General features: G+C 41.9%; 1 protein-coding gene and 1 long non-coding RNA gene across 4 annotated transcripts in view; one reads left to right on the top strand and one right to left on the bottom strand.

Annotated features, from left to right (window-relative positions):
• Positions 1–10566, bottom strand: part of LOC102931868 (E3 ubiquitin-protein ligase rnf213-alpha) — a 174665-nt gene extending 164099 nt beyond the window's left edge. For all 3 annotated transcript variants that reach the window (XM_037899153.2, XM_037899155.2, XM_037899156.2), the window contains exons 1-3: positions 10437–10566; positions 3633–3766; positions 2425–2509 (exon numbers count right to left, since the gene is read on the bottom strand). In XM_037899153.2, the coding sequence (XP_037755081.1) occupies positions 2425–2509; positions 3633–3766; positions 10437–10458 (241 nt within the window). In that variant the 5' untranslated portion in view covers positions 10459–10566. The remainder of the gene's footprint in view (positions 1–2424; positions 2510–3632; positions 3767–10436) is intronic.
• LOC122466328 lies at positions 5569–7501 on the top strand. Its single transcript, XR_006291745.1, has 3 exons — positions 5569–6002; positions 6876–7083; positions 7195–7501. It is a non-coding gene; the product is annotated as an uncharacterized LOC122466328 (long non-coding RNA).
• Positions 10567–12961: the final 2395 nt, after the last annotated feature.

The raw sequence follows: 12961 nt of genomic DNA, 5'->3' as shown, positions 1-12961 counted from the left end.
GTGAAGGGTAATAAGAAGGGTTTCTACAGGTATGTTAGCAACAAGAAAAATGAACAGGGGAGGCAACCTAGTGACAGATGATCTGGAAAAAGCTGAAGTACTCGATGCTTTTTTTACCTTGGTCTTCACAGACAAGATCAGCTCCCACACTACTGTCCTGGGCAACACAGTATCGGGAGGAGGTGAGCAGCCCACAGTGGTGAAAGAACAGGTTAAGGACTATTTAGAAAAGGAGTATTTAGAAAAACACAAGTCCATGGGTCTAGATCTAATGCATCCGAGGGTGCCGAGGGAGTTGGCCGATGTGATTGCAGAACCATTGGCATTATCTTTGAAAACTCGTGGCAATTGGGGGACGTCCCGGACAATTGGAAAAAGGCAAATATAGTGCCCATCTTTTAAAAAGGGAAGAAGGAGAACCAGGGGAACTACAGACCAGTCAGCCTCACCTCAGTCCCTGGAAAAATCATGGAGCAGGTCCTCAAGGAAATCATTTCAAAAGCACTTGGAGAAGAGGAAGGTGATCAGGAACAGTCAGCATGGATTCACCAAGGGCAAGTCATGCCTGACCAACCTGATTGCCTTCTATGATGAGATAACTGGCTCTGTGAATATGGGGAAAGCAGCGGACATGATATATCTTGACTTTAGCAAAGCTTTTGATACGGTCTCCCTCCCACTGCATTCTTGCCTAAAAAAGTATGGATTGGATGAATGGACTATAAGGTGGATAGAAAGCTGGCTAGATTGTCGGGCTCAACGGGTAGTGATCAATGACTCCATGTCTAGTTGGCACCCGGTGTCAAGGGAGTGCCCCAAGGGTCAGTCCTAGGGCCGGTTTTGTTCAACATCTTTATTAATGATCTGGATGATGGGATGGATTGCACCCTCAGCAAGTTTGCAGATGACACTAAGCGGGGGGAGAGGTAGATACACTGGAGGGTAGGGATAGGATACAGAGGGACCTAGATAAATTGGAGGATTGGGCCAAAAGAAATCTGATGAGGTTCAACAAGGAGAAGTGCAGAGTCCTGCACTTAGGACTGAAGAATCCCATACACTGCTAAAGGCTGGGGACCGACTGGCTAAGCAGCAGTTTTGCAGAAAAGGACCTTGGGATTACAGTGGACGAGAAGCTGGATATGAGTCAGCAGTGTGCCCTTGTTGCCAAGAAGGCTAACGGCATATTGGGCTGCATTAGTAGGAGCATTGCCAGCAGATCGAGGGATGTGATTATTCCCCTCTATCTGGCACTGCTGAGGCCACAACTGGAGTATTGTATCCAGTTTTGGGCTCCCCACTGCAGAAAGGATGTGGACAAATTGGAGAGAGTCCAGCGGAGGGCAACGAAAATAATTATGGGCCTGAGGCACATGACCAATGAGGAGAGGCTCAGGGAACTGGGCTTGTTGAGTCTACAGAAGAGAAGAGTGAGGGGGGGATTTGATAGCAGCCTTCAACTACCTGAAGGGGGGTTCCAAAGAGGATGGAGCTCGGCTGTTCTCAGTGGTGGCAGATGACGGAACAAGGAGCAATGGGCTCAAGTTGCAGTGGGGGAGGTCTAGGTTGGATATTAGGAAACACTATTTCACTAGGAGGGTGGTGAAGTACTGGAATGGGTTCCCTAGGGAGGTGGTGGAATCTCCTTCCTTAGAGGTTTTTAAGGCCCAGCTTGACAAAGCCCTGGCTGGGATGATTTAGCTGGGGTTGGTCCTGCTTTGAGCAGAGGGTTGGACTAGATGACCTCCTGAGGTCTCTTCCAACCCTAATCTTCTATGATTCTATGTCTGAATCCACTAGAGACCACACTACGGTGACCCCATCCCCGCTGCCAGACCACAAATTTCTGGCTGTCCATTTAAGGCACTAATCATGTCTCTGTGAGATTGTGCACACAACATCTTCACTTGCTCCCAGGTGGTAATAGTTCACATCAACAGAGACTTTACAGGTGGAAGGGGCAGATTTTTGGATTACATTTATCTTTATAAATAAAAAACTTGTAAATAAAATTACTAGAGCTGCTCAGGGAAGGGAATTTCTATTCTTGGGGAAATTCTGACATTTCAAAAAAAAATGTTCTGAATTGGTATGAAAAGCTGAAATTATGAAATTTCCTGAAAATGAACATTTCAGAAATTTTCTTTTCAGGAATATTGAAATTCAGTGGTGTCATTTTTACTTTTATGTTATATTTAAATGTTAAATATCATATATACATATTATTAAATATCATACATGTGATACTAAACTTAATATAAAAGTCAAAACCAAAGTGAACCAAAATAATATCAAAACAAAACATTTTGACATTTTCTAAATGAGATGTTTCAGTTTGGACAAAACTGCATGGAAACCCTTCTGTTTAAAATTTTCAAACAGCTCTAAAAAAAAAAAACCACACACAGGGAATGAAATGGTTACCTGTACCATCTTCCGTGTTCCCCTCTTTCTGGTTCTCTGTCTCTGCTTTGCCAGTGGCTCGATCTGTAGCTCCGACCTTGTGTTCCTTGGTAAAGGAAATGAATCAAAGCATGAACGGGGTGACTAAACACAGCAGAGGCTTGATTTATGCCAAATGCAGCCCTTTGACAGGCATGAGGGTAGCTGCATAAACAACTCCTCTGCTAACCGAAGGCAGAAACAGATTAACGGAAAACGTTAATAACAGCCGGGTTATGGCTCAGATTTTCAAAAACAGGAGGCCCCTACATCCATAGTTAGGCAATTAAATAAGCGGACTGATTTTCAGATGTGCTGAGCATCCAGCAGCTGAGCTGATTGGAAAATGGGAGTGGGAGTGGTTTTCATAGGAAAAAAGCAACTATTTGTCAAAAAGCCGCTAACCCCAGAACACTTCAGCCCAACACTTCCAAAAATCAAAATAATTTTTGCCAAAAACTGTAATAATTTTGGCCCCAAAATGCCAAAAACCTTAATAATTTTGGTCAATAATAATTAAAAACAGAATAATTTTTGGCCAAAAACTGCTAAATAATAAAAAGATTTTGAGGAAAGTGGAGACTTTTCAGGAAATTTTGGTTTAGTCAAAAAAAAATTTTCCACCAAAAAGAAAAAGTTCTTGGAAAGATTTCCACCAGCGTAAGACAGCAGATCCCATTGACTACACTGGGAGCTGCTGGGTGCCCGATGATTCTGAAAATTAGACCATTTAGGTCCTGATCCATAGCCTGTGGAAGTCAGGGAGACCCCCACAGTAAGGAGCAGCCCAGACAGTCCCCCGCTGCACATTGGGGAGCCTAGAACACCTGATAGCACCAGATCCAGCCAGGTCTCCAAGAACTTCCAGGACTGTTACACTCAGGTCTTCATGGCAGGAAGCCTGGAAGCCCTAGGGTCCCTGCCCAGTTGCAGTCTGCCTGGTGAGGTTGCCCTGAACCCATGTATTCTGTAATGCCAGGCCCCCAAGCACACCACCAAGCGAGCTGGCAGGAAATCAGGCCTGTGTTTTGGTGAAACTTTATTGAAACTGAAATGTGTCCGCAAGAAATTTCAGTTTCAATAAACCAGCATTTTGTGACAAAAAAACAACAATATATCATTGGAAAGTTCCCGAATAGCCATAAAACTAAGCTCAGTTCCCATTGATCCTAAGGAAACGAATGCCCCACCTCAGCGGCTGCTTCAGCAGAACCAGCTGGCGGCTGGGGTCCAGATCCCGGGTCCTGTTCAGCAGGGGCATCTTCTGACAGTCCTGACCTCAGAGGCTTTGGTTCATTTTTATCTAGTTCTAAATATTTCGTTCCTGGAATGAAAAAAAAATCAAAAACAGAAAAACAGCATTTGTTCACTGAGCGTAACAGCAAATTCCCAGTGTTCATTTAAATGACCATTTGAGAGAGAAACTATTACAGTAAGTTTCAATCACAGGGAAAGTATTTTCCCCATTTTATTCCACTGCTGAGTAATATGGAGAAATATACATTTTTCAGTATGTTAACTCTTCACAGTAGGGTCAGTATCTTCGTATATATCTGTGCAGCACCCAGCACAACGGGACCCAAATCTCAAGCCCTCAGCAAGATGGGGCCGTGATCTCTGTCACTGTGTGTCTGTGTAGTGGCAGCATGATGGGGCCCCATCTCAGATAAGGTGTGTATTATTATTTATGGTAATGTTAAGGAAAAGTTAGCACATGTGACTCCATTTTGGTTTGGGGCCCACCATTATCTAAAAGCAAGCACATCATGCACCAGGAGGCGTGTTCCTTAGATACTGCATTCCTCTGAAAATCCTCCTCCTTGTCTCCAGCCTGCCTTGACTCCCAGTATCTGTTCTTTTGTCAGTCCCTAACTCCCTATCTCCTGGCCTTTGATGTGAGGCCTCCCATCCTGATAATAAAAGTTACTGATGCATGGCTTTAGGACCATGCTGTGTAATTAACATACTGGTTTAGCACGAGGAATGCACCAAGCAGGGATAGGTGGTAGATAAGAAAAGGGTTTGTTTATTGGCTAAGGTTTCCGATGCACGAGGGCAACATGCTTTGCTAAAAAGTATATAACCTTTGTATAATCTGTATTCAGGGTCCCCTCCTGGCTAGCAGGGGGGCACCACGCTCGAGCGTAATAAACTTGGTGTTTTTTGGGAACTCTGCAGTTGTGGACTTTGTTTATGTGCCTCAGCCTAGATTTGAACTGTGCGTGACCTATCAGGTATAATTCGCAGCATTTGTGTGCGTGACCTACCAGGTGTAATTCATAGCATTTGTGTGCGTGTCCTACCAGGTGTAATTTGTAGCATTTGTGTGCGTCTCCTACCAGGTAAAATTCGTAACAGTAATAATTATTAATGATAATAATTAAGTGGAGTGGAAAAACCAATAAATGTTCAGGAAGATGTTCAAAGATGTAAGAATGTTTTTGCAGAAATTCTGTGAACATTTTCTAAATATTTTAATGAGGTTTGGGGAAATATGACGTTAATAGCTATTGGTAAAGTATCGACAAAACAGAAAGCAAGTGCAAAAGAAGGAATTAAGATAACAACACACTTGAGGCCTCAGCTTTGGATCAGACTCTTAATTTGATAATTCTGTCAAATTGAACTTCTCTAAAGAAAACCAATGAATATGTTAATATTAAAATGGACAGCTTCGGAAAAATCTAGGGGTGCTGAGAGCCACTGAACCAAATAATAAACCCTATATATAATGGCAACCACTTCAAGCCAGGGAGTGTGGCAGCACCCCTAGTTCCAACACCTACGGAGAAATACCCTCTCCCCAGCATGCGTTTCATTAGCAAGAGACAGAAATCCTGCTATAAAACAACTTTCCCTATTGTATGCTATAGATGGTCAGCCCTGTAGGGCTGACCGTCCTTGCTTTCACTGGTGGTAGGGTGTCACACACACTTTGCACAAGTGTGAATGATAACACAAAGTGCAAGTATAACCCACCGCTGAGTGGGCTACAGGTGCCCATCTGTGCCAATCCACAGGGGATGTGAGTTGCTACAGCCCCCAGCTGCAGAGGATTGGCTTTTTAACTCAAGCTGTAGCAGCTTTTGCTGTTTGCTCTGGAGGTCTCTGGTTCAATCCCCAAACACTAGCTTAAGGGTTTATCTACACTACAGGGGCTGTAGCCATATAGCTGCAGTGCTGTTGCAACCTCATAATATAGAGGCAGTCTACAGAGACAGAAGGGTTTTTTCCATGGCTATAGGTAAACCAACTCCCTAAGCAATGGTAGATCAGTTAACAGAAGCATTCTTGATTCTTCCATCATCCTAGCTGTGTCTATACCGGGGCTTAGGTTGACATAGCTACGGTGCTCAGAGGTACAGACCAGGCCTATTGTGTCATGTCCCTTTCCAGTGGCTTAACCACTTAGGGGGAGATTTTCATAGGTGCAAATTGCAGTTAGGCACCTAACATCCATGTCTTTGAAAATTTAGCTGATTGAGGATAAAAACCTACTATTGCTTCCAGCTAACAGAGTTGCTCCTTCAGCTCAACTGGTACAAGCCTGCATTGTGGAGGTAAAGATCTTTGGGTCTCTCTATACAGTGGAGAATCAAACCCTGTGAATTTAGTTTCAAAAGACTCAAGATCAGCGTGGATAAAAAAAATGGCAATTCCAATGAAAATTTTTGATTTTGAATTGACAGTTCATTTAATTTCAGTTTCAAAATGACATTTTATTTGAGATTTGGAAACTAAAACATTTTGGTTTGAGATCTGGGTTTTTCCTGCCCTCTTTATCCCCACCCCTACCTTTTACTTTCACTGAAAGAAGGGGAGGAAAGTTTTTAAAAAGTGAGAAGCAGTGTGTGTATGGAGAGGGAATCCACTTTCTCCCACTTTCCCCCCCTCCTCATTTTTTACTCTTTCCAGCTTGGAAAATAACTAAAAAGTGAGAGTTTTTTGGGGGGTGTCATAAATATAAAGGGAAGGGTAACCACCTTTCTGTATAGAGAACTATAAAATCCCTCCTGGCCAGAGGCAAAACCCTTTCACCTGTAAAGGGTTAAGAAGCTAAGATAACCTCGCTGGCAGCTGACCAAAATGACCAATGAGGAGACAAGATACTTGCAAAGCTGGAGGGTGGGGGGGAACAAAGGGTCTGTCTGGCTGTGTGATGCTTTTGCCAGGAACGCTCTTCATAACTCCTTAAGTTAGTAAGTAATCTGGCTAGAAATGCGTTAGATTTCCTTTTGTTTAATGGCTGGTAAAATAGCTGTGCTGAATGGAATGTATATTCCTGTTTTTGTGTCTTTTTGTAACTTAAGGTTTTGCCTACAGGGATTCTCTATGTTTTGAATCTGATTACCCTGTAAGGTATTTAACATTCTGATTTTACAGAGATGATTCTTTTACTTTTTTCTTTATCTCCTGGTTTTGGGGCCTTATAGGGATCATGTTGTGTAGCTTTTCTCCCCAACAACGGAAGATAGGATCTGACTTTGTTTTTAAATGGAAGCTGAGTCTCACGTAAACACCTGACTCCAGGAGCTGAGGATTTTAAAAAGCACCAAATATCACAAAACAATAAAATTATGCAGCCAACATTGTATCAATTACAAATCTGAAAAACAGCAGTGCCTCCACCTTAGTATTCAGGTAAGAGAAGTACAATGAAGTAGGTAAGAGTTGTTTTTTTTTAAAAACATTTTAATTAATTCTGAATCTCTAGTTTTGTTAGCCTTAATTCTCTTCAACACTTGATCCCAGGTTTGAATCTCAAGGCAAAAACTATCCAGGATTTGAATTTCAAGGTAAAAGCTATCCAGGAAGAAGCAGTCTGTGTGAAGATGCAAGGAAGTGAGAGAGCTGTGTCAAAAGTTGAAAACAAACCTAACAAATTCAGCTCAGCTTGCAAGGTTGTAGTGTAAAGCTTTTCACTGAAGACACAAAATGAGGACGTAAAACCAAAAATGCATTCTCACGCTCCCCCTGCCCCATCCTTCCATCAGCACAACAGCTTTAGCAAAAAATAATATTTGTCAAATCTAATCAGCAGCATCAAGACATATTAAATTAGGCAACGTTGATAAATCCCATGCAGTAGTGCATAGACAAGTAAAAAATAGTTTTCACTACATGCAAAACTGCTCTCCTCATGAAAGGACAGTGGAAGAAGATGGGACTGTCAGATGGTAATATTTTACACTCTTTCATGCAGTTAATATTGTTAATGCATTATGCACAATGGAACATAGGCCTTGATCTGGCAAACACATACACACCTATGCAGGGGTTTACAGGATGAAGGCCAGAATCATGGGAGCTTTCACTTGTGCATTTCTGAGCTACAAGCATTACATTTTCAAGCACAACATTGCAATTAATTTGTAGCTGTTATTAACCCCTAGCAGATGGGAACAGAGATGTTGTTCTCCTTTCCCCCACCCCAATCCATCTCTTCCCTCCCCTCCTGTTCCTTTATCTTCCTGTTCTCCTGCCTTGCTTGCTGTCGTCTTTTAAAAAAAAAAAATTACTTCATTCACTCTCTCTTTTGTGTGGTTTTATACCTAACACTGAGATTGGCTCATTGAGTAGGAGGAGTGAACTTATAGTCAGCTGAAAGAAACCATGTCATTTCATATACCACCTGCTATCTGTCTGTCTGAGCAGCACCTAGCACCATGGGGCCTCATTCTTGGTTAGCCCACTGGCAGTTCTGATTATTATACCTAGGGAGTCTACCTGTGACACAGAACAGGCGTTGCTGACACAATCTATGTGTATATGTTTTTTCATTATATCTGGCAGACTTTTTTATATATAATTTTGACGGATAATATCAATATTTATTTGTAAGCATTTTTTCTATTTTAATCTATTTACATTTTCACTGTTGTGCAAAATTATAGGTTTTAAGCAATTTTTTTAGATTTTTATCTATTTAAATTTTCATATTTGTTGGAAATGAAGAAGGGTCAGACAATAATTATTTAATGATGTAGACGTTGCAATTCAAAAAGTTAAAGCTTTTTAACCATTAAAACGTAAATTGTCACCATCACATGTCAAAATATACTGGGTAAATAGCCTTAAATCGATCTCTGATAAGTTCTCAAACAGCATTTTTCTTACTTTGCTCATCTGTAAATTTAGATTATTATTGATGGAAATATTTTTTCCATCAGTTTGTGGGTGTACGGTAAAAATCAATGTTTACGGACATTTATAGATAAAAATATATTTCTTCCAAGCCTATTTATCATACAAATTCTTGATTGCTGGACAATGGCTGTTTTGCTGATCTAATTGTCATAACTGTACTTCCCCCTCTAGATTTGTGATTTTGTGTTTCTCCTACTTGTGAGGGGGAGGGAAAAATCTATAAAATGTAAATAAAAAATAATAATGTGTTTACATTCAGTTCCCTTGTTTTAGCACACAGGTATAGGACAGTATCCATTTAAATACTTTGGGACCCCTCCCATGGCACTCACTGTGTTCTCTGCTTTAGAAGCCAGTCGAACTTTCTCAGAGCAACAGTAGCTGGGCCTGGTGTGTCTGTGTGTAGTTAGTAAACATAGTGATTTGGGGCCAGCTGAGCCCAAGAGAATCTAGGGTGACCAGATGTCCCGATTTTATAGGGACAGTCCCCATTTTTGGGTCTTTTTCTTATATAGGCTCCTATTACCCTCCCACCCCGTCCCAATTTTTCACATTTGCTGTCTGGTCACCCTAAGAGAATCCTTCAGATTGTTTTTGTTGTGTAAAGAGCAAAAGACACAAGGTTTTTGAAAAAGCCAACTCGCCCTCTACTGGCAGATTTTGCTCCGAAGTGGAAATGCAGTTAAACAGAGGAAGAGCCCCCATTCTCTAGTTTTTATCATCTGTAGATCTGCAAGCACTTTACAAAGGTGACCAGTTTCATTATCCCAGTTTACAGATGGGGAAACTGAGGCACAGACCCTTGCCCAAGGTCACCCAGCAAGCCAGAGCCAGGCCTCCTCAGCCCCTGTCCAGTGCTCTACCCTCATTTTCCACTGGTGTTAATGATGGCACAAGGTGAAGGGCAGGGGGATTCAACCCAAATGGCCAAGCCTATGGTGTTTCTTTGCACACAACACATCACCGCAATCTCACATTTTTGTCAGTACAGATATCGGACCTGATTCTGCTCTCAGTGACCTCGGGATTAATCCAGAGTCACCCACTGACTGCAGGGCACTTGGGGCCAGATTCTGATCTCAGCTCCCCTTGAGTCAATCTGGAGTCACCCATTGACTGCAGTGGGGTCAGGGCTGGATTCTGATCTCAAAGCCCACAGGCCAAGTCCGGGGTCTCCACTTGCACACAACACATCATGACAGTCTCACATTTTTGTCAGTACAGGTGTTAGACCTAATTCTGCTTTCAGTGACCTTGCTCTAAATTCAGTCACTCGCTGACTACAGTGGGGTCAGGGCCAGATTCTGATCTCGTTTACCCCAGGGTAAATCCAAAGTGACCGCGATGGAGTCAGTGCCAGATTCGGATCTCAACTCCCTTGAGGGTAAATCTGGAGTCAGCCACTTAGTGCAGTGGAGTCAGGGCTGAATTCTGATCTCAGTGACACCACCACTACTGTAAATCTAGGAGACTCTGAAAAAGTTAATGTCATTATCCCAGTTTAAAAAAAGACGTAAATAAGGAGGCACATCTATGTTAAAGGCATATATCAGAATTTATACGACAATGTATCAATTCCTGTGAATCAGAATTTAGAAAAGAATTTCTATAAATATTCTATCCTCTATTCTAGTCATCAATGCAATTTCCCCAAGACAGGAAATGTAATTTCCGTGTAATACGGCTCATGCAGAGGAAGCGGCAGCTATCTGTTTATCCTTAATTTAAAGATTTGTTGTGAAATTCAAAAAACACAGGGAACTCCTGCCGGCTTAACTCAGGCTTCACAAACCAAGTGAGAAAGTCATGCAGGCAGTTAAAAATATCTTAGCATTCATTTATCCTACCTTCTACTGGATTCCCAGCCATAAAGATGCCTTCATGTGCCTTTGTCCTCACCAGGAAATAACATCTGTTTCGTGTGTGCTTGTATATACTGGAGTCAAACTGCCTGCCCAAACCACATGATTTCTTTGCTCTCTGTCTTGCAAGTAATATGCATTCATTCTGAAAGTGAAAGTAATTCAGTAATATTTCTAATCTGTGCAAAATGCTAATATTGTACGTAGGGTTTTCAGTTACCTCTATGTTCCTGACATACTTCTGGGCAAGTCTACACCACAAACTTACATTGGTGTATCTACGTTGATCAGGGGGGTGAAAAATCCACACTCCTGAGCGACAAAGTTATACCGATCTAATCCCCGATGCAGAAAGCGCATAGCTACGGTCTCTCACGGACATGGATTAACTGCACTGTCAGCATGGTAGCATCCCCACTGAAGCATTACACCATCACAGCTGCACAAATGCAGCTGTGCTTCTACAGTGTTTTAAGTGTAGATCTGCCCTCAGTCTACTGAAATGAGGGAGTTTACAGTGTAACTAATAAATATGGAAATATTAAGAAACAGGGGTTTTCAGTATCACCAGCCATTCAAAACTCATGGGGTTGGCTTACAAATCACCAGAGTTTTAAAAAATAATAAATTGGGGGAGGGGGATCTTTACTTTTGCTTTCTGAGCCTTTAGGGTCACACTCAGGACATGTTTTTAAGCTTTTCTCTGGAGTCAGTAGGACTAGGAGCTTTCTAACTGAAAGCTGAGTTCCTCACGTACTCATGTGACTTCAGGAGCTGGGACTTTAGAGGAGAGACCTACCATTATGGTAAAATTGCCAAGTTGGCAGTGAATTTATTTTTTCTTAAGGTGCAGCTCTGCTTTGGAGTCTCCATCTCTTGATATCTTAATATTCAGACAAGATGCCTTTTTGAGGATATTTTTGCCAAACACAAATTTTTGGGTTCAGAACAGGGGTGATAGGTGAAATCAAATGCCTTGTGATATACAGGATGTCAGCTAGATCAGAGGTTCTCAAACTGTGGTCCGAGCTCCATTCAGGTGGTCCGTGGATAGTTCCCTCTAAGCCTAAGAGTACTCCCATTGACTCTTAAGTAGCAAGCAGCACTAGGTTTGGTGGGGGTGCTGCTAGGTGTTTTGTAGGATAAAGACCTTATTTGTGAGCTCTCTGAAGCAGGGATCTGTGTGCAAACTCCAAGTCGTGTGTTAATGAGCTCCAGCACTTATAAAAACTCAATGAGTGCACTGTGAGTTTCTGAGTTGGTGACACACAACACAATGTGAAACCAGGAGGTCTGTTTCTACAGGGCTCTGGTGCATTTGCACAGGGTGGGTCCTAAACCCTCATTTAAAATACCCATAACCAACCACTTGATATTTTACTTTCCTTTGTATTTTCAGTGTTGTCACTTGGTTTGGTTTTCCTGTTTGTGTCACTTTATTACTTAATTTTACTGTTCTCTGCGTGTGAAGTATTAATCAAATTTAGAGTGGACATCTCAGAGAAATTGCATAAGCCTGACTGAATGCCTTTTACTCTCCTTTCCAGTATCAGAAAATATTGTCGTAATATTTGCAATGAGAGCATGCCTATTTATAGTTGACTCCTAGATTTGTTTAGAATCGTAAAGCTGAGCTATGTGTGCAGATAATATGCATGCAAGAGGGATAGTTAATTATTATTAAGGATTTTTTTATATAGCGCTTTATGCAAAGTGCTCTACGATAATTAGCTAACGGTACAAACAACATTTGGAAAGATCATTAAGTGGTCCTGCAATTTTCCAGTGGTCTGTGGAAAAAAAAGTTTGAGAACCACTGAACTAGATTATCTAATTGTTCCTTCTGGCCTTAGAATCTTTGCATCTCTGAAAGTGACTCTGTAGCAATGTTCCCATCTTACTCACCATATGCATCCTGGTAAGAAATGCTGTCCTAGTGACATTTTTCCCCACATTTCCTTTTTCACTCTTGTGATCCACACCAGCTCAGAGACAATCCAGTCTTTCTAATTCCTGATCAACAGGATTGTGTTCTGGGGGAACGGTAAGAACCAGAAGAGAATTCAATAGGGCCAGATTCCCTGCACCTTCCTGAAATTTACAGTGGTGCAAACTGGGTGAGAAACCACTGACTAGTAACTGATGCAAGAGTCTACAGTCTCAAGAAATCAGCACAGGTTTGGGAACTAGGATTCTTGGGTTCTATTCCTGTCTCTGCTACTGAATTCTATGTGTTTTATCATATCCGTGGAGTGGAGTCCCAGAAGCCTCTCACTCCCAGACCAGGTCTTTGGCTACAGCCCTCTGCTCACCAACCAATTGGCCTCAACCCCTTCAGGCATGGTGATGAGCGGTTAATACTGTCATGAGGCAGCCTTCTTAAACTAAAGTATTATTAAACCCTAACAATAGGAGCACAGAACAACACATGAGAACAAGCCAATAGTCCACATGCATGTCTCACTTCCCTAAGCCTCACCAGACCCCTGGAAGTTCACCAGTTTCTGACC

Source organism: Chelonia mydas, chromosome 6 (genome assembly GCF_015237465.2).
Source record: "Chelonia mydas isolate rCheMyd1 chromosome 6, rCheMyd1.pri.v2, whole genome shotgun sequence".
In the NCBI taxonomy this organism is placed as follows: Eukaryota; Metazoa; Chordata; order Testudines; family Cheloniidae; genus Chelonia; species Chelonia mydas.
Note: the sequence above shows the minus strand (reverse complement) of the source record. Positions and strands in the feature narration are given on the sequence as shown.